The following is a 22,419-nucleotide window of genomic DNA, read 5'->3' on the forward strand; positions in this document are numbered from 1 at the left end:
TACATTTAAGAAAATGCAGATTAGAGTATATAAAATCATAATGTGCAGGTACAGAATATTGACCCCGCCAATGAAAACAAACAAAGAAAGATGACATAAAAACCGGCTGAGGTAAAGATCTGTACTCCCCAAGTGCTGCAGGATTTTATCTGTTTATCTGTGTGCTAGTTAACGATATGATGATTTCAGAGTCGGTTGCAACAAGATTTGAGTCAACAGCCATGCCAGCAGATGTGTCAGACTATGCTGTGCCAACTTTAGCTCAATGCTAATGGCAAAATGCTAACATTGTCCCAATAACTAGGTTAACGTGCTGATGTTTTTCAAGAATAACGTTACCATGTTCACCATTGTAGCATGTTAGCATGCAGACATTGTTGATTACCACTAAACACAAGGCATAGCTGAGGCTAATAAAAACGTCCTTAATCATGGTCATAAACCAAAGTACAGGATAAATGGGTATTTTGACCTCACGATGGTGCTACATTTGAAGTAAAGGGTTCTTCCTCAGGGGAACATGAATGTCTTTTACAGATTTCATGGCAAACCATTCAACTACTGTTGAAATATTTCACTCAAAATCACAAATGTGAATCCCGTGGTGGTGCTTGAGGAAAACTTTGGGGATAACAAAAGTCAGAAGGACAGGAGGATACATCATCTGGGAACCATGAATGTCTGTACAAAATTTTAGTCCATCCAATAGCTGTCGAGATATTTTCAGTCTGGACCAAAGTGGCCAGCATTGCTGGAGTCGTGCTGCTAGCGTGGTCAAAAGTATCATTTTCATCTGTGGTAATTTGTCAGGCAAAATTTAAATCCTTAAATGAATGTATAGGGAGTGAACATCAAGCGTGAATAATGAACCAAAACTTAAACAAAACAACGGTAATGAGCCCTCAAAGGATAACGGTGAGAATTTTGTGGCTTTAATCAGTCAGTGTATCAGACCCGTGGTGCCGAGCACAACCGAGAAAACACCAAACCACACGTGGATCACGCCGGTCAGCGCTTTACCCGCCTTGGAGCAGTACACAACTCTGCCATCCAGAGGCTGTGTAGGTCTGAAGATGTCAGTCATGGGCTGTCCCGTCCAAAACAGGCACTGCTTAACTATCGTATCCAGCTGGAGTGAAGAGGGGAGAAAAGGGGTAACTGACTGAAGAGATATTAATCCGAGATTTTAAGTAATATTTTTGATTCTCAAACACAAAAAAACTGACATTAATGCTTCTGTCCAGTTTGCTTTTCCAATCAGTCATCCGTCAGATCTTCACCTCACTTTTTATTTTTACCTTCTACAAGTCTTTAAAAGAGTCATCAGAAAGGGATCAAACATTTCTACATTATGTAAAAGTGATTTAAAGAATTATCTAAACTTGACTATTTCTATCTGTCAAAAGTCAGTCTGAAGGGCCAGAAGTTGCTCACCTGTCGACTACTGATGGACAGGGTCCTGTGAAACACTGTCCAGGCAACAGCCTGCTCACATCCTGGAGTTGTCATGGAGCCCACGTAGCGGTAGTAAGTGTGAAGCTCCTTGGCAGCAGGGATAATGTCACTGAGTCGAAAGTTTGGGATCACCGTGCTGCTGCCTTAACGCAGAAAGAAAGAGAGAGAAATCATGAGTAAGCAAAGTTTGGATTTGATAATACAGTTCAGCAAACTAAAAGTTGGATTATATTCAAAACTATGTAATATATACTGTGAAAAAGCTTGTATGCCATATTTAACATTTAATTAAAACAAAACTGATACCATTATTTTGTACTTGTCCCAAAGCATCTATTACTGCGTCCAAATGAGGATGATCGTCTGTTGTTTCCTGTGAGGGGGACACCATCAACACAAGGCACAAGCCTTACTACTCATTTAAAAAAAAAAAAAAAAAATTTTTTTATGAGGAATATAGTTACGAAGATGAAAACATCACAATGTATTACCTCAAACAGGAAGGCGAGCAGAGCTATACCTGCCATGTCATGTTCTGCCTCTGCCAGAGAGCTGTATGGCTCCTTGATGTGGACGATGTGCAGCTGTACAAAGAGAGGAGAGAGTTACAATGTGCTGTAGAGTTAATCCTACAGTGCACTGTGACACTAACCTGTGTTAAAACATTAACTTCCCTTTCATCATAACATAGTCTTTAATTTATAATGGCCAGTTACAATTTCCCTTTCTGACTGGTTGAGTCAGATTTGTTGTGAAATACCCAGTAAATATGAAATATGTGAATTATTTTATTAAATAAATTACGTTTTTGTGCCGTACTGCTGTTTTTTTTTTTTTTAAAGTAATAAGGCAGAAAAATTAAAAAAAAAAAAAAAGTGATATTAGACCAGTTGTAGACAATTTAAATTTCAAATAACACAAATACAATTTATTCCACTTCATGTTACTAAACAAGTACTCATCGAAACTGACAGCAACAGCAGTCTACTTTATAGTTAATTATGTGTGTTTAACTTTTGGATAACATCTTCAAGACAAACTAACATTTACATATTTATCATTTAATTATTTCATTTCAAAAAATAAATATCATTTGACATAAAATAGTAATTTATTTTACCAAAGGAGTTTCAATTTAAGCTGCTGTAGATCGGTTATTCATACTTCTAAGGCTGACGGAAATAAATAAAACATATTGAAGACAGACCGTAGGCCCAGCACTCGCATTGCAGAAAAAACTGGCTCCATGGTGACCCCTGTATTATGTTTTCCACCATAGTACTTTTATCTCAATAGCAACAAGTCGGATGTTGCTTCCTGTACCTCCATAGGGAATCTCTCTCCGTCTATGGTGTGCTCTGATCCTGGTCTTCCGTTCCCTCCCCAGTGGAAGTGAAACTGGGCGGCCCTGTAGTGACCCGGCAGAGCTCCTCCAGTCAGTCGGACCGACTGCGGCAGAGCAAAGTGAGCTGCAGGGAAGAGAACAAATGTAGGTGTGACACTCACAGCATCTTGAACAGGTATTCAACATGTGGCAGTAACCTGGTCTGGAAGGGAAGAGAGTAGTTTTGTCTGTTAGGCTGGATAAAGTACAGGCCTTATTACCAGAGTGTCCTTTGTTTTCCACTGTGATGTTGATTGTGTTGGTGTGACCAATGAAGTCGAAGGGTGGCAGGGCGCTGTTGATGTGCACTTTGCTGGTGACAATGTTGATGGGTGACTGGCGTAATCCTCCACAGCTGGGAAACTGAGCTGCCCAGTGGCTCGGGTCTAAACAACACAAACAACAACAACATCATAAAAGTTTAGGCCTCTCTGACTGCTGCCTCTAAGATTGTTTTTAGAGCCTTTAGCAACCAGCTCCTGCTATCTAATGATTTTCAAATTTAGGTTGACCACCTTCAAGAGGTGAGGTTTGTGTTGAAGGGTTAAAATCACTAAGACAGTACAGATCAGCCTTTAAGTCACTGGCTCTTTGACACTTTTTTCCCCCCTCAATATTGGGTTTGTCTTTTGAAGTTCTTGGCAGTCTTTCCATCTGGTCTTACCTCTGCATGTATCATCACAGGAGTACTGGCTCTGGTAACACCACTGAGCTGCAGAAAAAGCACAGCACTCAGTTCAGATCCAGAAACACACACACACACACACACACACACACACACACACACACACACACACACACACACACACATTTAGCAGAGGATTTTCCTGATCAGAATAGATCTCCATCGTGCCAAACGAGCAGGCTTTCTGTAGTTAATAAATGAGTATTAATTGATCTCACATTCACGCTCTATTAGCCACAGTTGTATTTTTTCCTCAGTCAGCAACCTTACAGGCTGCTCTGCTAATGTGTTTGAGTTCTGCAGCTGAACTTTGACAAGTCAAAGCAGACACACACACACACACACACACACAGATAATTATTAATTCTCACATTATAAATCTTGTCTTTCAATTGCTGTTATATATGGTTCAATTAAATATAAATTATCTGATAACACAAACAAAATATGACCAAATAATCACTGATAACTAATTAATGATACAGTCACAGGACACATTCAGTGACCTCCCCACCAGCTTTAACATGCAGTCACACCGTTGGGCTCAATGCTCTTTAAAAGAAGGTTACACAAACACAAAGCATTTTACACACTGGACCACTTCCAACATGTTGGGAAACCATAATGTTTTTTTCAAATTTGGTGGAGTGCTTTCCTATTCACCTTGATAGCTAGAAATCTGCTGTCGTGATGCTATGATTTAGTATAAATGTTAAAACTTTTCTGTTTTTCTTCACAGTTTTGATGCAACATTATAAACAAAAGGCCCAATTTAGAGAATATGCAACAGAAAAAAAAAATTAAAAAATATTTGCAAAACAGCCGTTTCATACTCAAAATTACCTGAATATAAATCTCTACATTTAATCAATAAAGTTTTATGGAAGTGTAATGAACATTCAATTCACGGGCAGCAGCTTTTGGGTTGTATGAACAAACTGCACATTTTAAAGTGGCCCTCTTATTGTCACCAGTCCAAGACACACCTGTGCAATAATCATGCTCTTTAATCAGTATCTTAATGTGCCACCGCTGTCAGGTTGATTGTCTTGGCAAAAGTGAAGTGGTCACGTAAAACACCGATTTTTACAAATTTATGAGCACAATTTGATAGAAATACACCTTTCGTGTGCATAAAAGAAGTCTTAGATCTTTAAGTTCACCACAGGAAAAATGGGAGTGAAAATAAAAGTTTTGCATTTATATTTTTGTTGAGCGTAGGAAAGTCAATAAGCCAATTTCAGTTGAATTTAAAGACCCCACTCTTGATTTACAAAGCTTGTGATCATAACAGCAGCTCCAATTATAAAGTCTGATGATCACAGTGGAAGATAAAAGCCATTATTGATTTGCAAGGCGTATTAAAATAAATAGAGATGTCCTACCTATATTTAACAGTGTACATCAATCCAATTTGTTCCAAGAAAAGCCACTATCCTTTTCACATTATTATGTGTGTTACCCAATGATAGAGTTAAAGAAACTGATTTTAATCTTTCAGACAGATCAGTTGTGTGTTGTGCGGGAGTGGCTGTCATCACACTGATTGCATTCAGTGTGAAGTGCCTGTCCGGCTTTATCCAACTCCTTAACAGCCTCGACACGGCTGCATTGAGCGTGTCCATCCAACAGGTGCTGATGAAGTCATTTAGTGTTGTGCTGTGGTTGTGTATTGTATTGCTGATGTGAATGAAACTCCAGTGTCTGACCCTGCGGTGGGAATGAAGGCTGCTATAGAGAACCATTTAGCTAATATAGGAACACAGATTAGCCGCGCTGCCTCCCACAATGCCATTCTTTGAAAGGGGACAGCAGTTCTCACCAACTGAGAACAAAGCACAGGTGGAGGTTGGCTTCACTCCACCTGGCTCATTCACCTGTGTCAAACTGAGCAGTGCGGAAAAGTCAAACCTTAGATGATCCAGTTGTCACCCACCAGCTTTACTTTGTTTTCTTTTAACTCATTTCTTTGCCTTTTCTTGTACATGCATGTTATTTCCCATTAGGAATTCATCACTTACATTAGTTTTGAAAGATAAAATGACACTTTCTTCCTTTTAATGATAAGTTGAACTCAAAAGCCACAGAAAACGGCTCAGCTCAGACGCTGGGGAGTGACCAGTTGCTTTGTGGATAACATTACTAAACTTTAGACAGATGTTTCTGACTTGTGAGTTAGTTTGCTGACTTTATGACCCTTTTCTTGTGATCAAAATGGCTGCTTCTCAACAAACATTACAGTTTAAAACAAAGTTGAACGTTAAATTAAAAGTTAATTGACTGAAAAATAATCCGCAAACATTGTAGTTATACTTTTTTTTTTTTTTTTTTTAAGTAATTTTTCAGTGAAAGTGCCAAATATTTGACAATTCCTGCTTCTAAAATGGGTGAATTGGTAGCTTTTCATTGTCTTAGATGATGAATATTAAATATTTTTTAGGTTTTGGACTGTTGCTTTTACAAAACAAGATGTGGTCATCTTGAGCTATATATATATATATATATATATATATATATATATATATATATATATATATATATATATATATATATATATATATATACATTTACATTCTTAGAAATGTATCACTGTTATATTTCATTTCATTCTTGAAAAATGGAATTAGGTATGGAAAATAATCAGCAATTATTAATCAGTAATGTAAATAATCAATTGTTGGTTACAGCCCAACTTGAAACCCACCAACTACGACCACTTAAACAAAAAATATATTTTTCTTGTTTTATTTGAATAGTCCGGAAGATGTAAAATGTCACTAATCTGCACGAACAAAGCAAAAATGACAGTCAATAAAATATTAACATCAGTTATGCAGTTTGTTTGTCTCCCATGTTAATTATTGTGCAACTTCTCTCTTCCTGCAGGTTGAGAATCACAGCATTTCATTATTTTTTTGAGAGTTTGAGTTTGAAGTCACCATTTCAAAGTAATATTGCATTGTTTGCCTTTTTGAATTCAATATGAATGGTTATTAAATTTTTTTTTTAAAAAAGTGGAAAAACTCCTAAATTAACAGAATGCATTGGCAAGGTGTAAACTTGGCCCAAAAAAATTCATCCTTTGTGTGTAAATGTGCATATGTGTGCGTGTGTGAGTCGTACCTGTGCACTGAGAGAGGAGAAAAAGCAGAGTCAGGAAGTAGAGAAAAAAACCCATGATCAGGACGAGCACAGAGGCAAGAGAAGCTCCTCACAGACTAAATTTCAGCCGCTTTCACATACTGACTGGGAGCAGCATTTGAGGGTGGGAGGGAAGATGGTCATGAGTAGGACAAAAGGTGTGTGTGTGTGTGTGTGTGTGTGTGTGTGTGTGTGTGTGTGTGTGAGAGAGAGGCTAAGAACGAGAGAGGGAAACATTTTTACTTTGAGCAAATGCTGCCAGTTCTCAGGTGTTTGAAATAGGAAAGACAGACACCTGGTGGTAAATCCAGATACTGTTTTTTTTTTTACTTCCTGCTCCATCAGACTTAAAGCTGTCACAGTCCCATGAATGCAAATCTCGATTGTGTAGTGCAATCATCACACATTCAAAAGTGGCAAAAAAAAATAAAAATTATTTGGGGATTTTCTCACTGCAAATATTGCACAGGTCCCTTAATGAAATGTTTTTAATTCCACCAGCGCTTTCCCCACTCTGACAAGTCAAAAAGTCTGCTGTGATCAGGGCCTATTCTCTGTTTTTTCTTTCATAGTTTTCTTAATTTAAAATCAGCAGAATTGTTCCCAAATTACACTCTTGCAAATCTTTAACTTCCTGTCAGTATAAAAACACAAGTACATTAATATTGTAAGAAGAGATTTATTTTGTGATTGTTCTGTTTCTTAGATTTGGTAACTAACTAATGAGGTGCACCTTAACTGTAAAATTGATCTTGATTGGGATTGGACGAACTGATATGCCAAAAGGTGAAGTATGTATCAGCAGTTGTTGTGGGAGTTCTTTGGTTTGTGTTATTGTGAGAACGCAGATTAACATCTTGTATACAAACTGCTAAATTATGCAGATTAGTCAACGTAATTGTGTATATCTAATAATTTTACTGTAGACTATTGAATTGTGAATATAACAGGAGAGAACATGGTTAGTTGCAGAAAACCAGCATAATAATTTATACATAATATGGTATTATATAATAAAAATCAATCAAATCACAAACTGATACATGTAGGAGTAGATTTATTTCAATATTAATGTAGAAATAGATTTATTCAAAACTCAACTAAAAAAAACATTTAGAAACCACTGTTGTTCAAACTGATTATAAAATAGTTAACAAGGTTACTTAAGTTTGTTACAGGCATTCTGTGTTTTAGAAGAATAAAAAAACAAAAAAAACAACATCCTTCACATTATCCGGTTGACTCCAACTCAAAGAAAATGAAAAACTTGGAGCCAAATATTGAAATGACAGACCGGACATGTTGTCTTCTTCACTGCCGTCAGCAGGCAAACAAACAACTGATTAATGAATAAAATGGACTAACTTCATCTCTCCTGCCCTTCAAGTAAACAATCATTGTTCCTTAAATCATACTGCAAGTCATGCAGTAGCTTTACACATATTCTTACTTCATTAAAAATCACCCGTAACATATTTTTTTTATGTTATAAAGTGTCTAAAAATTATTTTATACGCAATCCTGATAGAACAGGTTAAACGGGAACGTAGTAATGCGGAATACAAATGTAAGAGCCATACATGAGAATAAATAATTACCTTTATGATAATAAGTTGCTTACTTCATGACACTTCTCACACCGTTATTGAGATCGAAAATGGATTAAGGCAAAACCGGAAACACCCGCCGTATTATTGCAGGTGCTGATTTGAATTATCTAGAATCTTGTGGATGTGATGTGATGACATTCAAGCTGCTCTCTTCTCCTCTCAGAGACTGAAGGAAACGGCAGACTTTCTGTTGCGGGATGTCTTCAAAAGAGATAATTCTGGAAAATAAAAGAGATGCAGTAAGATGCTTTTCTTTCATCTCTCTCTCTCTTGCTCTGCTCTCATATTGCTTCCAAAATGACTGACAAGATTTTCAGGGTTAAGCAGTGAAGAGTTTTAATCTCTTGTTTGAATCCTGTGTTGTGTATCAACACGGAGGTGAAGATAAATGCATTTCTGCCAGCTGCAGAGGGCAGAGGTGTAACTGCAGAGATACCCCAGTGTAAAATCCTCCATTAAAAGTGAATGTCCGGCATTGAAATTCATACAAATGTAACTGTCAGTTAGATTTAGTGGAGTCAAATCGACAATCATGTTTTTTCTGAAATGTAGCCGTTTCAGTTTCTCTCGTCATCCATGACTCACTTGTAGCACAACCGCAGTCACCACAGCCAGCAAAGCTAAGAGCGCCATGCGCCCCATCCAGCCCAGGTCTACGGTATTCAGGATGAAGAACCGCGCCCAGCCCAGTTTCTTGAGGGTGTGAGGTGGGTAGCGCATGCTGTTCACCCCTTCCATGTTCAGCTTTTTGATGAGACAACCACGCTTGTGGCTCAGCTGGTCAAAAGTGAACTTGCCGTGGTAGCAGCCCATACCGCTGTTCCCTGTACATGAGATATAGAAGGAGATGATTTGACTGTGTAGACAGACATTGGCTTTTAGTTTAATGGGCCTGTAAATGTTCCATTAGCCCTGTTTGCATTGTCTAAAGGTCTTTGGATGATAGTATTTGAGTGTAGGCTGCAAACGTTCTGCTTTATATGAAAAATAGCTTGTGAACTAGCATGTCTCAAGAGTTTGAAATCAGTCTTAAAAGTTGCATCTAAAATAGTTGCACTGTATCCATGGTTTGTATATATTAGGCTTTATAAAAGAAAAATCAAACTGTTTGGTCTTTTTAAGCCTGATGTGAATAAGCACAGGGATGTGTCTTGCTTTAAAAACTGTTATTTAACCTTTTAAACATTTAAATATTTAATTTTTGCCACAATGTCACACTAGACTTCACTTGGTTCTGCCTGCCTGTTGCTCAAAACAGTCTTCGCTGTTATTAGAGTCTGAAAACCCTGTTCGCGTGAAGGTTCGGTCAGCCACACTGAAGAGCGGACCAATCAGTGTTCAGTGTGTCAGGAGTCCGGTTTTCCTCCGTTTTGCCCCCGATCCCCTCTCCTCATGTGTCCCCTCAGTCCCCTGTCTGCTTGTTCTGTGTCCTCCTCTCCTCACCTCCTGTGGCCACGCCCATCACCGGTCCCAGCGGATGCAGCCACTCACCCCAGATCACCTCCTGCAGGTGTGCTGCATCTCCCTGATCCCCTCCCCGGACTATATGTACCCTGCCCCTGCACTCCGTGAAGTCAAGGGTTTGTTTCAAAATGTAGTTCCAACAGTGGCGGCATGACAGAGCTTGAAAAAGTGATACCAACATTTGCAGCAACTCTAGCAGAGATCTAGGAAGCTACTGCGAGGAAGAAAAAAAAGTGTTTAAAGTCTACAATGGTCAATTACTGACAAGGCATTGCCCTTTGCTCACATTGAGGAAGGGTTCTCGGTTGTTTACATCTTGCTGGTTAATGCCAGTTGGCTGTGATAGTTTCAAATTGACCTGCAGTCTATGCCTAGTAAGATGCAACAATCCTTAATGAAGCATAAAAAGACCCAAATACTCAGTGAGTGTGGTAACATCAGGCTAGCACTAGAGGGCACCCTAACATACCTTGCTTGCCCAAGTGAGACCTGCACATGCACTAATTTATACCCTGGGCAAGCTGAATGAATAAACAAGCAAAAGAGAAAGCAGGAAAACTCGTTTGTAGCACCATGTTTGTTCCCTGTATGTACTCACCGACACCTCCAAAAGGCAGAGCGCTGACAGAATAATGTACAAGGCAGTCGTTGGCCAGCAGTCCTCCACTGGAGGTCTCGTCTCTTATTCTCTTTATCACCTTTAAACATAAAAAAAAAAAATCATCCCAACTATCAGTCTGGATCTAAATGTTGGTCGTCATCTGTCAACTTCAGATTTGCGATGTCCACTGTCGGCTACCTTGTCATCAGCCGTGAAGACGTAGAGGGCCAGAGGTTTCTCACCCTTATTGATAAACTTGATCGCTTCGTCCAGGCCACTGACTGGCAAAATGGGAAGCAGAGGTCCAAATATCTCCTCCTGCATCACCTTCGCCTCTGGCTTCACGTCCCGCAGAACTGTGGGAGCTTAACACAACACAGAAACACGAGTTATCATCGAGTAAAATGACAGCGTGAAAACAACAACAACAAAAAAAACAACCTGAAAATGCTTTAAGTTTCAAGCAGATGTTTTCCTGATCGATTTTCATGGAAAAACTTGGTGGCTGTCAGAAGTATTACCGATGTAGCAGTCTGACTCATCGTTGTCTCCTCCGACAGCGGTGTGGCTGTCTTCCAGCATGGTCATGATCCTCTTGAAGTGACGCTGGTTGATGATGCGTCCGTAGTCAGGGCAGGTCTTTGGGTTGTCTGTGTAAAACTCCTACAAAAATCAGCACATTTTGGAGCTGATACAATAAGTCGTTACAACAGAATATATGAATCATGACTTTTTCCTGCCGTTATGATTCTCCACTTTGAACTGTGTTTGCAGGTCTTCGGTACCTGAATGGACTTCTTGATCTCGTTGATGACGCGGTCCTGGAGGTCGGGCTCACAAAGGATGTAGTCTGGAGCGATGCAGGTCTGACCACAGTTTGTGTACTTTCCCCAGGCGACACGCCTACGCAGGAGGACGTCAGGAAGGACCAGACACGGCATTGCAGAGATTGGATTTAAAAATGTTGTTCAAATGAAAATAAGACGTATGGAAAGTCCAAAGCTAAATTCAGATTCGGAGCGACTGCGTGCTAAAGAAATACTCATGCTAAACATTCCTCTGACCTGCAGGCTATGCTGATGTCACAGTTCTTGTCGATGTAGCAGGGGCTCTTGCCGCCCAGCTCCAGAGTGACGGGTGTCAGGTGTTTAGCGGCAGCCGCCATGATCAGTTTGCCCACCATGCTGTTGCCGGTGTAGAAGATGTGATCGAACCTCTGGCGCAGCAGCTCCTGGGTCTCCGGCACACCTCCGGTTACTACAGGATAAAGCTCCTGACACACAGAGAAAGACACACATTCAGGTATGACAGAGTTGCTGAAACAACGAGTGACATGTCTGTGTTGAACATGGAAAGTTTCGATTTTGAGGCACGCATGACAGTTCTGTTTTCATCTTTTTTTTTTTTTTTTTTAGATAATGTGCAGAAGAAATAGAGAAAAAAATAAAAGTGGTTCCTGTTTATTTGCATATTATAAGCCAAGCAAACACTTTACTACTTTAATGCGTTCAATGTTATGAGACTTTGTGTGTATAGCTGTCCCTGTAAAAGTTTTTGTCTAATTTTTTTTTTTTTACACAGAAAAAAAGAATATATTAATAAAAAGGAAATAAAATGATTCAATGCCTGATATACTGTGTCAGTACACAACAGAAAAATAATGTAATGTTTAATGTGGACTATAAACACAACCCGAAAACCAAGTGGATAAATGTCACATTAGTAACTTTTTGTCGGTCACTAAGGCCTGTTGTTATTGTCCCCATTTGTGAGTGAGGGGAGTTAAAAGGTTCAACGATGCAAATAATACAACTAACCAATATCACTGTCTTGTTATGTTGGTGTTATCCTTACTTTGTCGATGTAAAGTGGCAGCACTTCCTCCATGAGCTTAGCGGTGTGAACACAGACCTCAGAGGGCTTCACCACCGCTGCATTACCTGGACAGGTAAATGACAAAAGCAGCACACATGACCAGACGGAAAGACATCCTCCACAAAATTCAAAATATTATTAAATACTTATGTAACTATGTTTATTCATTTTCTTTGATGCTGCTTGTCCCATTTTCTCAAGACAACAATTTCAAGACAAAACATGTTTATAGGAGTAGCAGGGAAGCTCTCAGTTTGTAATGGAAAATAGTGGCCTGTAAAGAAATAATAATTAAACAGATAATGTTGTTGTGTGGCTCAAGACAGGGATGAAAAAATAAAACTGCAGACTCCTTCTAAAGTTCAGCTGTTTTCCGTGACTCACTCATCTGCTCTCAGGTTGTTCACCTTCTTCTCTGTTGGCAGCTTCAGTTTCCTCCTTCATGGCTTTTTATTGATACGATAATTGCTATTTGCTTCGTTGCACTCTATCAGTGGTTTGTGGCTATCTGCTTTACTGAGATCAGTCAGTGTACTTTTGCTGAAATGACAGTATTTCTCTCGGTAATGAATTAAAATGACAGGATCTATAAGTTGCTATTTTGAACTGCACTTTATTTTATTGCAACTATCAAGACACTTTAACGTGCCACTTGAATGAACACAACTTTACATGTCACAACTCCCATTTGTGTTTCACTGTATTATCATAAAACGGGTATCTTTTGCACACCTGAAAGTATACTAATGTTTTAAAGCGGTCAAAATTTAAAATGTTTCCAAGTTATAAGCCTAAATAACTGAGTCTAGTCATTGTATTGACAGTTTGCCTTTGACCACAACTTTCATTTTATGATCTGCATTGTGTTAATCTGGCAGACAGACTTCTGACCCATTGGGCTGACATGAGTACTTATGTAAGATCTGATACTGCTGGAGCAAAGGACACAGTCTAGGCTGTTCAAACACTTACTGCAGGAGCTGCAGGACTTAACCCTCTAGCCCTCAATGTTTCAGAGACCGGATTTATCCAAATTAATTATAAATAAGCTTCCCCCCTACAGCTGTCTCTGTAGCATTAACATGTAAATCTACCACTGAGGACAAGTAGAAAACACTGCAGTATCATGCTAAACAGTCACAAGAAAACTCTCCACGCTGAGGTTTGCATCACAAAGTGATCAGAGCTCAGCCACAAGGCTTGATTGAGAGCCTCCACTCAAACCCAGGGTGGTCATTTAAGGGTAGCTTTTAGAGCTAGAGAAATGAATTATTCATGAGTTCACTCACGACCTCGGAGATTAATTATCTCATTCTACATGAGTTCTCTCATTATACATAAGTTCACTCATGATTTCGGAGATTAATTATTCATTCCTTGTCTGATAGGAACAACGCAACAACGTCCGGATACAAAAAAATACATGATCACCTTTGTTCCAAATAAATACCCATGTTAGATGACGCCTTTCTTTTTTCTTTTTTTTTTTACTGTGAATCTCTTGCTAATCTTAAAACTTCTGCTTTACTGAATGTAGCACAGAGTTCACACAGTGACCTTTGACCTGCTAATCACAAGCTGAGGGAAAATAAAGAACGTTGGGAAACGCCTCGATTAAGGGAACTGAAGCGGTTATGATCACAAGACAAGAAGACAGCAGGCCTGAAGAATGAAATAAGAATAAGAAAGAACTACGTTTACACTCTGACCTCCACATGTGAGACACCGTTGTTGTGGGTTTGTTGTGTGTAGGCAGCAAAAGTCTCCACACTTAAAATGATAAACTCTTGAAATGTGAACACCCATGACATCACACACACATGCTACAGCATTACCGGCAGCGATGGCTCCAATGAGCGGCTGGATGGTAACGGCCCAGGGGTAGTTCCAGGCCCCGATGATTAGCACCACCCCCAGCGGCTCCGGCTGGATGTAGACGGTGTCGGAAAGGGTCAGCAGGTTCTTCTCCACGGGCCGAGGGGCTGCCCACTCCTTCAGCTTCCTGATGGCCAAGTCGATCTCCCCCTCCAGCCCGAGAGTCTCATACAGCTGGGTCCCCACCTCGCTCTGAGGATGAAGACAGTGAACTCATAGCTCAAGGTCACTGTATGTTTTTATTATAAATCCTGTTTGGATGCCAAAGAAAGTTCTAAAGTGTGGGACTTTTACATATAATTGAACATCCCTTACAGTCAAGGCCTTTGCTCAACAGCTTCACACAGTGCTGATAAAGCCCATCACCAAATGAATGTCTGAGCGTGACATTTTTTACTTTGTTAAATGGTCTGTACTTGTATAGCGCTTTATCACCTTTCAGTCTCAAAGCGCTTTAACATGGTTTTTCCATTCACACACTAATGTCCATCAGGAATACATTCACACACTGATGGTAGACCATCAGGAGCAATTTAGGGTTAATTGTCTTGCTCGAGGACACTTAAGCATGTGGACAGGAGGAGCTGGGGATCGAACCACCAACCTTCCGATTAGTGCGCAACCCCACTCTACCATCTGAGCCACAGCCTTCCTACTTTGCGTCCTGAAAATATTTTATTAGCTTACACTAGTATGGCTCTGTTTTTTTAGTTCTTATATCTGATAAATATTAAGGGAAGTTATTGAATATTTGGTGAACTGCGTAAACACCAGGGACAACAATGAAAATAAGTCCAGGAGTTAAGTCTTATCTTTATGTCCTGCAAATCAAGAAACTCTCTACACATCAAAAACACTAACAGCCAAAAGACGGAAGCAAATTTTGATTAATATAAGAAATCCAGTCAAGTCAGTATATTGGACATCAGGTATTTTGGACTCGCTACTCACCTTATTGAGATCTTTCTTTACGGCATCTGCAATCTGTTTCTGTTTCTCAGTGAATAACTGCTGCAGGTTCTTCAGCTGGTAGATCCGGTACTCGACACATTTGGACCTGCCTGTTTCGAAGGCTTTCCTGGCACGAGCCACGGCCTGCTGCTCCCGAGACATCCTTCGAACCAAATGAAAAGGACAAGATGCATTTAGTCTGCTGTTCCACGTGCTCTATGAAAAGGTACACAAGTTAAGTCACAGTTTCGTTTGACTCTTCGCAGTAAAGTGAAAACTATTTATTTATGTCATGTCATTCTGCAGTTTTATTTCACTTCTGAACAATTATCCATCACATCTGACACGTCCTCACAAACAGAGAAAAGCTCTGTTGGGATTAAAGATGGTTTATAGCTGCAGCAAAAAACTAAAACATTTGAGTCTTATGAATGATATTGATATAATATAGTAAAATATTGGTCTCGTACTGGGGCTGCAACTAATCGATTGGTCTTTAAACTGCCAAAAGATGGTACAAAATATCGACCAGTGTTTTTCAAAGTCCAAGGAGCAGCTAAAATGTCTTGTTTTTGTCCCCACAACCAAAAATATATTCAGTTTGTTATCATGGAGGATTAAAGGAACCAGAAAGTATTCACATTTAACATTTAACACATTTCAAGTTTTAAGATCTGACCAGCTGTAATGAGCTATATACCATGAACAGTTGTTACAAATAAAAACTACCCAACAGGAAGCAAAGTAGAGCTGTGACGGTAAGAGTCTGGTGATATGATACATATCATGATACAGGGGTTCACAATATAATACATTGTGATACTGTAAGCATGGCAATATATTACAATATTAAAAAGTACTTTAAGAAAAATGTCATTGTAATATCAACATAAAAAAAAAGTTTTTGGTGCAATCAGAGCAGTTTTATTTGCATTTATACCATCTCTGTACCATTCAACATCACAGCACTGTTTTCTGTGCAATCTGAGCAAAGAAATCGATGAAGTACCGCAAAACATATCACAATACTCAAGTGTATCCATATTTTCTTACACCCTAAGGGCAGAGCAGTTAAAATGAGCTCCACCTCATATTATAAAAAAAACCCCGTTATAATACAGTAATTAAGCACAGCTTTAAGTACATGATGCATAATATATCACTTTTGAATGATATAAATGCAGTCAAATGAGGCTATTTTTACTTTGTGGTACTGATCATTTTACTTCAGTCAAAGAGCTGAATAATGCATCTCCAAACATCTCTACTGATCTGCAGTTTGAATGTAATGGTATCCTGCTTTTTGTCTGTGCTGCTCTTTGTTGGTACCAACAGGGAATGTGTTGTAATGCGAGTGCGTAGGGAAAACCACCATATGACAAACACAGCTCCTGGGTCCCAGTTAAAGCTGCACAAATGAGAGACTACAACATCCGGTATCCCTCATAGCGGACCTCGACCATTTCGAAACAAACTTTAACAGATCCCGGGACTCTTTAATCTGTCACCCCGGTGTATTCATCTGCTTCCCTTTATGTTATTTATTTACAATTAGGCTAGAGTTAACCGGCTGGTTTCCACAGCTCCTCTGTTCGCTGTCTGCCTGTCTCTGCGTGTTGCTTCATAAACTACAGACTGAAAACATCTCACAGCTGTATTATTTCCTTCCTACCTTTATAATTTCAGTTGCGGTGAGTTTCTCGAGCTTTTTTTTTTCTCCGTCTTGGTGGCGAGATAACCGGCTGCAGCCTAGCTCAACAATGACAGCGGAGCGGAGGCAGCCCTCCTTCCCCGTTAGGTCACTCCCCCACAGGGGCAGGACCAAGCCGCCTCGGGCTCCGTTTTCAGCCTCACCCTCAGCTGCAGCACGGCTCTTCATGGTTCACACAGAAATACCTCCAGCGCCATCATCAGGTCAAAGTGTGTTTGCTTTATGACTTGCAAAACTTGTGGGTATTATAGGCCGAAATGTCTGTTGTGGATATAGTCTGACCATTTGCTGAAATGAAACACTGTAAAACAAGTCACAAGTAAAAATCCTGTGTTGAAACTTCAGTAAAACTATGCAATAAGTATAACCAGGAAAATATAGCAAACTTAAAGTAGGCCTATTCAAATTTAAATTGTGCTACTTAATTATGTCCCATGTGACATTAGATTATTATTGCTCAGGCACTAATGTGTAGCATTTTATTGTTGTACTTGGTTGAGATTAATTTGAATTATATAGGGCTGAAATCTCCTGATCATTGACTGATTGATTCATTATTTGATATGTAAAAAAAAAAAATCAAATCAGAAAGTAGAGAAATGCCAGTCATTCTTACACAAAGTGGCATCTTCACATCCATTGGTTTAAACCTCAATATGATTTGAATATATATATTTTTTTTCAATGTTTGGGAAATCTGTCGTATTTCTGCATTAAAACATACATAATTATCAAAATAGTTTCAAAGTAAAATGAATAATCACTTAATCAACCAGACTGATTGGTTCTACAATTTTAGTTTGATTTATAACAAGCACCAAAGTTCTTCGTGTGTTTTGTATGCAAAATCTTAATTTGTAAAGCAGTTTAGATAGTCTGATGGTGCACCCAACTGAACACCACATTCCCACAAACAAACCAGCTCCCGACCTTTATCATAATTATGATCTTCATCACAAACGCCTTTATAGACACATGAAATTATGAATGCTCAGGGAACATGTTGTTTCTTCTTTTTTTTATATATAAAGTAAGAAAAATCTCCCAAATGAAAGAAAAAAGATTTAAAAGTTCTGCATCTTTAAAAACTCAGTGACATAAAGGTTTGGACATTTTGTGAATAAGGTTTAATAATATTATGTATTTTCTTGTGATTTCATGTTACATTTTGTGCAACAGATTCATTTGTCTGAATAAAACACTCCCCAATTTTTTTTCTTCGTGGACTTTCTGCTCTGCAGCCCTGCCCTCTGCACTTTCATCCGAAGCCCAGCTGAAGTCACACCGACCTGCTGGATAGCAGCGCTGTTACCAGTGCAGACAGAATATTTCAGTTTCCTTTTTTCTCCTGAGCTTTAATAACTATGTTTTTGTAATTATATCTGCAGTAAATCATGTCTCCTTCCTTCCCTGCAAGCCTGCTGTTCTTTTATCCACAGCCAAGCTGGAATCACACTCAGCTTCTATTTCTCAGATCCAAAAAGGCCTTTACAGCACGGGACAGTAGCGAGGTGTGTAACCCCTTGTGCTCAGCCAGGCACTGCGTGGATCAGGGCCCACAATCGCTCAGGTTTACAGGAAATGTGGATGGAGTTTTCACATCAAACGGAGCCGAGGAGTGGTGTTTGTGTATTGTGAGGGAGGTGGCGAGGTTTGGAGGTGAGGGAAAGGAGGGCATGGTGTCATTCACACCTGAGTGTCTACCCTGATTTCTTAGAGAGGAGTGTGGACACAGAAGAGCAGCAGTCCTCTGTGTGCACACCTGAACTTGTGAGGTATAGACAGAAGCATTCACAGAGAGAGAAAAGGACAGTTTGTGTATTGCGTGTTTTTTATCGTGAGGTCAGGAACACAGTTTGGGCTGCAGAGCAAGCCACTGAACCAAACTGAGTTGAAGAAGGCCACTGCAGAAGCTCCTAATCTGTGAGAAGACAGGGGAAATGTTCAAAAGTGATTTGACCTCTGACATTTTAGTAAAACTGGTTAATATTAAAGAAAGTAACAGGTCAACATCAACTGTAAAAGTCTTTCAAAAACCAAAGTTTGGCAAAGAAATGCATCTTAACTGCAGAGAAAACTCTGTTGTGTTTCGCCTCTATTCTATTTTTTCTCACATTTATTACAGGAAAAGGTCATAGATTCTCTGACCCCCACCGCAGGGGTGTAGACCGTTCACTGAAAATATATTTTTGTGTGTTTTTAAGATGCTGATTCAAATGGCTACTCAACAAGTTGCTCTAAAATCTCCCACATTCGTTGAATTTTAGTGCAATCTTGTGATCATGAAGTCAGGTGAACCCACATGTCTTGCACATCTGTATTTGTTACATATCACTTTATTTGGCTTCCTTTAATTTTTCAACTTTACCATCATGTCCATATCTAGCATGTGTAGGCCCCTTATACTGTTATAATACTGAGCTGCATATCCACCAACATTTATGTATAATATGCATAGAATATATAGCAAAAGTTGTGCTATTACATGATTTCACAGTGTGGAAAACAATGAACAAATTACTTTGAAAGACCTCATTGAGCCATATTTATTCATGAATTGATTGATTTATATTATTTGACAGAATGTTTATGTTAAAGGCATGAATAGAACAAAATTGTATTCATAATTTCAATGTATTTACTATAAAGTTTAATGAAACAAATGTTTACAATAAAATGATTATTAATGAGAGAGAGAAAGAGAGAAAGAGCGATATCTCAATACACATATTTATCAAATAATCTAATACTGCCGCCTAGTGGATTATTTAACGCTCCTCGTGCCTCCAACAACAAATACTCGATGAGACTGAATTTTTTAACTAAGGCTACCTTTACAATAAACAATGCCAAGTAGGCCTAAAATACATAGCCTGTAGCCTATATATCACATACAACAGGCTTCATTACACAAGCTCAGACTGCAGTATTTGAGGGTTTGGGGTCAGAGGTAATTGGCTTACCGTTGTGGCATCATGCGACCCGGTTTAAAACTGTGCTATAATGCAATCCTTTACACAAGTCCAAGCATAAAGCGTAATTTGTTTTCTAAGTATGTGAAGCTACGTAGAAGATGTAGATCTAACACTGTACCTAGGTCACAGATCATTATCCATGTAAAATGAAGAGAATTATTTATTTTGTCCTTTTTTTTTTTTTTTTTTTCATTATTTGATTGTGTGTATGTTGATATTATTGTGTATTTTCTTTGGTTTGTCACATCTTATAAAAGAACATACCACAGTATATACAGTATTCAATTAAACTGTTTTTTTGTTGTTGGCCGAGACATTGTGAGTCTGGCACTAGCCTGGGAATTGGCTGCGCATTGGACGTTGTGTTATCCGGTGTTTTGATGTCTGGAAACACACCCGATCAGGAAGGGCAAAAAAGTAGTCCGATTTGTCACCTCCAAACATTACAGCTGACTGAAGCCTTGACACTCCAGCAGCTTCTTCAATACACTTCCAACAGTATAAACACGCTGTTTCCCCCCCTCTCGTGCGCACCAGGAGGCTGCGAGCTGTGGAGGAGAGGATGTGCCACAGACTGGAGTGTCAGAAAAACACGATTGTTGCGTTACCTACTTTAGAGTACAAATGCATTCATTCCATCTGTCTCTTAGAGGAGTAGCTGCCGTATATTAAGGAAAGTCTGCATCTGAACCTCGTGCGCCTCATAGCCATCCTACATCCAACCGGCCTAAACCAAGTTTGAATTAAATATGATTTTTTTTTTTAGATTTTTTTTTTTTTTTTTTAGATTTTATACACTTTATTAATCCCCGAGGGGAAATTTCTTCACTACAGCAGGGGGGCTCTCAGGGGGGAGATGCTGCAGCAGGCTGCCACTAGCGCGGCGCCAGGTAACCTGACCTGAGGTGCATGTTTTTGGATGATGGATGATGGCTCTTTGTATTCTTTCATCTTCAGCGAAGCGGTGTGAATGTTTTTTTTTTTTTAATCATTTAAATGTCCGGAAGATGTCCGGTATGTGTTGTGACAAACTCAGTCTCGGCTGAACGGGCATATTAAGGGCCCATCGGGGATCAAACAGACACCTATTAGGCGGACAGTCATTAACAGGTGTGCACCACTTCAAAGGCACGCGTTTGCAAGGGCTGACAACTTCTACTGAGATGTTCTTGTGGGTGGGACGCACTGGGGAGGGGAGGGGGGGGGGGGTCGTTTTGTGTCTGTCAAGCAGAGTGTAAAGACTCTCTCCTGCCTGGTCGCACAAGCAGACGTACCTGGGACACAGTAAAGAAAGACAATACTGCCTTGTGTTTGAGCTCTGTGGAGAACGATGGCAAACGGGTTGGATTTTACTGGCAGTAAGGTTTCTGAGATGCTGACGTTACATGAGGGACATTACTGGCATGGTGCATGCCTGGACCCGAACAACAAGGACGATTACGCACAGGACTCCAAAAGAAGTGAGTGAATACTTGACATCGTAGCCAAAGAGCCAACAATGCATCTTCTCTTGTTTTAGGCAGCTTCAAAATCTGCAGACTCGACAATAAAGTTAAGTTTTAGTTATCCTTGTAACTCGCTCTATATTCACCATTCTCCAAATGGCGGGATTTATTTTTCTAAATTTCCTATACTTATCATTTAGAGAGCAGAAAAGTAGTTCATATTTTTGCTGTCTCCCCGTAGTGCACCATGATGCTCCTTGCAGGATCCGCTCGGAGACGCAGCGCCGCCGGAAGCGCACGACATTCAGCAAGGCCCAGCTGAGCCAGCTGGAGAGGGCCTTCTCTGTCACCCAGTATCCGGACATTAAGATCAAGGAGTCTCTTGCTTCTATAACCGGACTGCCGGAATCTAAAATTCAGGTACGACTGATGATACAGATACGGCTTCAGATGCGTAATTTGGACAACATTCGAGTGTTTAATTAAAACATAATCTAACCACAAATCATTCTTTTCAACAGGTTTGGTTTCAAAACCGACGCGCCCGCTTCTTCAAGAGCAAGAAACCTACCACAGACGCCGCCACACACTACTTCTATCCGCTGCTTAACGCTGCGCCACCCGGTCCGCCATGCCCTCCACAGGCCTCTGCTTTCCCTCACTGCATACCGTCCCCGCCAAGTTACCCTGCTCCAAGTTTACCTCAGTCCACCAGGCTCTCAGCAATCATGGCCAGCCAGGCCAAGTGCCATTCTGCATCCCCTGACCAGTCTACGTCCTACTCACGTGGAGCTGGTCTCCCAGGAATTCCCCAAGATCATTACCAAACCCCAGAGTTCGCAGATCACTACCAAGGCATGTCTCCACACTGTGGGCTCGGTGAATGGGACTTGACAGAAGATTTTAAGGCTTTCCTCGGAGATTCTCAGGGGTCCCAGCCGGTGAACAGCCGCAGTGCTGCGAGTCCTGGGTCCGAGCAGAACATCCAGAGTGAGCTGGACCAGCAGGGCTTCACCAGCAATGGGTCCATGGACGACCTGTCCGAACTGTGCATGCAGGACCTGATGGGCGACTCCAACCTGTCGAATTTAGACATTTCTGCGGCGATGATTGATTATCTTTTGGGCTGAATAATAGAGATGTGGAAGAAAGTTACCTGTCGAAGGCCACGCTGTAAACAGACTGAACACAGTATGTATGCCCCTCGAAGAAAGGTAATTTACATAAAAAAATGCACAGAACTATTG

At 40.0% G+C, this 22,419-nt stretch overlaps 3 protein-coding genes across 3 annotated transcripts; 1 reads left to right on the plus strand and 2 right to left on the minus strand.

Annotated features, from left to right (window-relative positions):
- Positions 1–940: 940 nt before the first annotated feature.
- ca4c (carbonic anhydrase IV c) lies at positions 941–6,809 on the minus strand. Its single transcript, XM_069145644.1, has 9 exons — positions 6,768–6,809; positions 6,648–6,654; positions 3,504–3,551; positions 3,061–3,225; positions 2,779–2,924; positions 1,947–2,039; positions 1,762–1,828; positions 1,435–1,598; positions 941–1,129 (listed from the first exon to the last, which is right to left on the minus strand). The coding sequence occupies exons 1-9, from the start codon at positions 6,807–6,809 to the stop codon at positions 941–943; spliced, it is 921 nt and encodes a 306-aa protein (XP_069001745.1).
- Positions 6,810–7,705: 896 nt separating this feature from the next.
- On the minus strand, positions 7,706–16,832 carry aldh3a2b (aldehyde dehydrogenase 3 family, member A2b). Its single transcript, XM_069146146.1, has 11 exons — positions 16,714–16,832; positions 15,042–15,204; positions 14,051–14,282; positions 12,195–12,280; positions 11,405–11,613; positions 11,126–11,243; positions 10,862–11,003; positions 10,539–10,705; positions 10,338–10,437; positions 8,861–9,099; positions 7,706–8,493 (listed from the first exon to the last, which is right to left on the minus strand). The coding sequence occupies exons 2-11, from the start codon at positions 15,201–15,203 to the stop codon at positions 8,479–8,481; spliced, it is 1,470 nt and encodes a 489-aa protein (XP_069002247.1). The 5' UTR covers position 15,204; positions 16,714–16,832; the 3' UTR covers positions 7,706–8,478.
- Positions 16,833–21,057: 4,225 nt separating this feature from the next.
- LOC138195989 (homeobox protein OTX2-like) lies at positions 21,058–22,401 on the plus strand. Its single transcript, XM_069145646.1, has 3 exons — positions 21,058–21,187; positions 21,414–21,592; positions 21,694–22,401. The coding sequence occupies exons 1-3, from the start codon at positions 21,058–21,060 to the stop codon at positions 22,300–22,302; spliced, it is 918 nt and encodes a 305-aa protein (XP_069001747.1). The 3' UTR covers positions 22,303–22,401.
- Positions 22,402–22,419: the final 18 nt, after the last annotated feature.

This window comes from Embiotoca jacksoni, unplaced genomic scaffold, assembly GCF_022577435.1.
Source record: "Embiotoca jacksoni isolate LCO1_2020_lvr unplaced genomic scaffold, fEmbJac1.0.p SCAF_13, whole genome shotgun sequence".
Taxonomy (NCBI): domain Eukaryota; kingdom Metazoa; phylum Chordata; class Actinopteri; family Embiotocidae; genus Embiotoca; species Embiotoca jacksoni.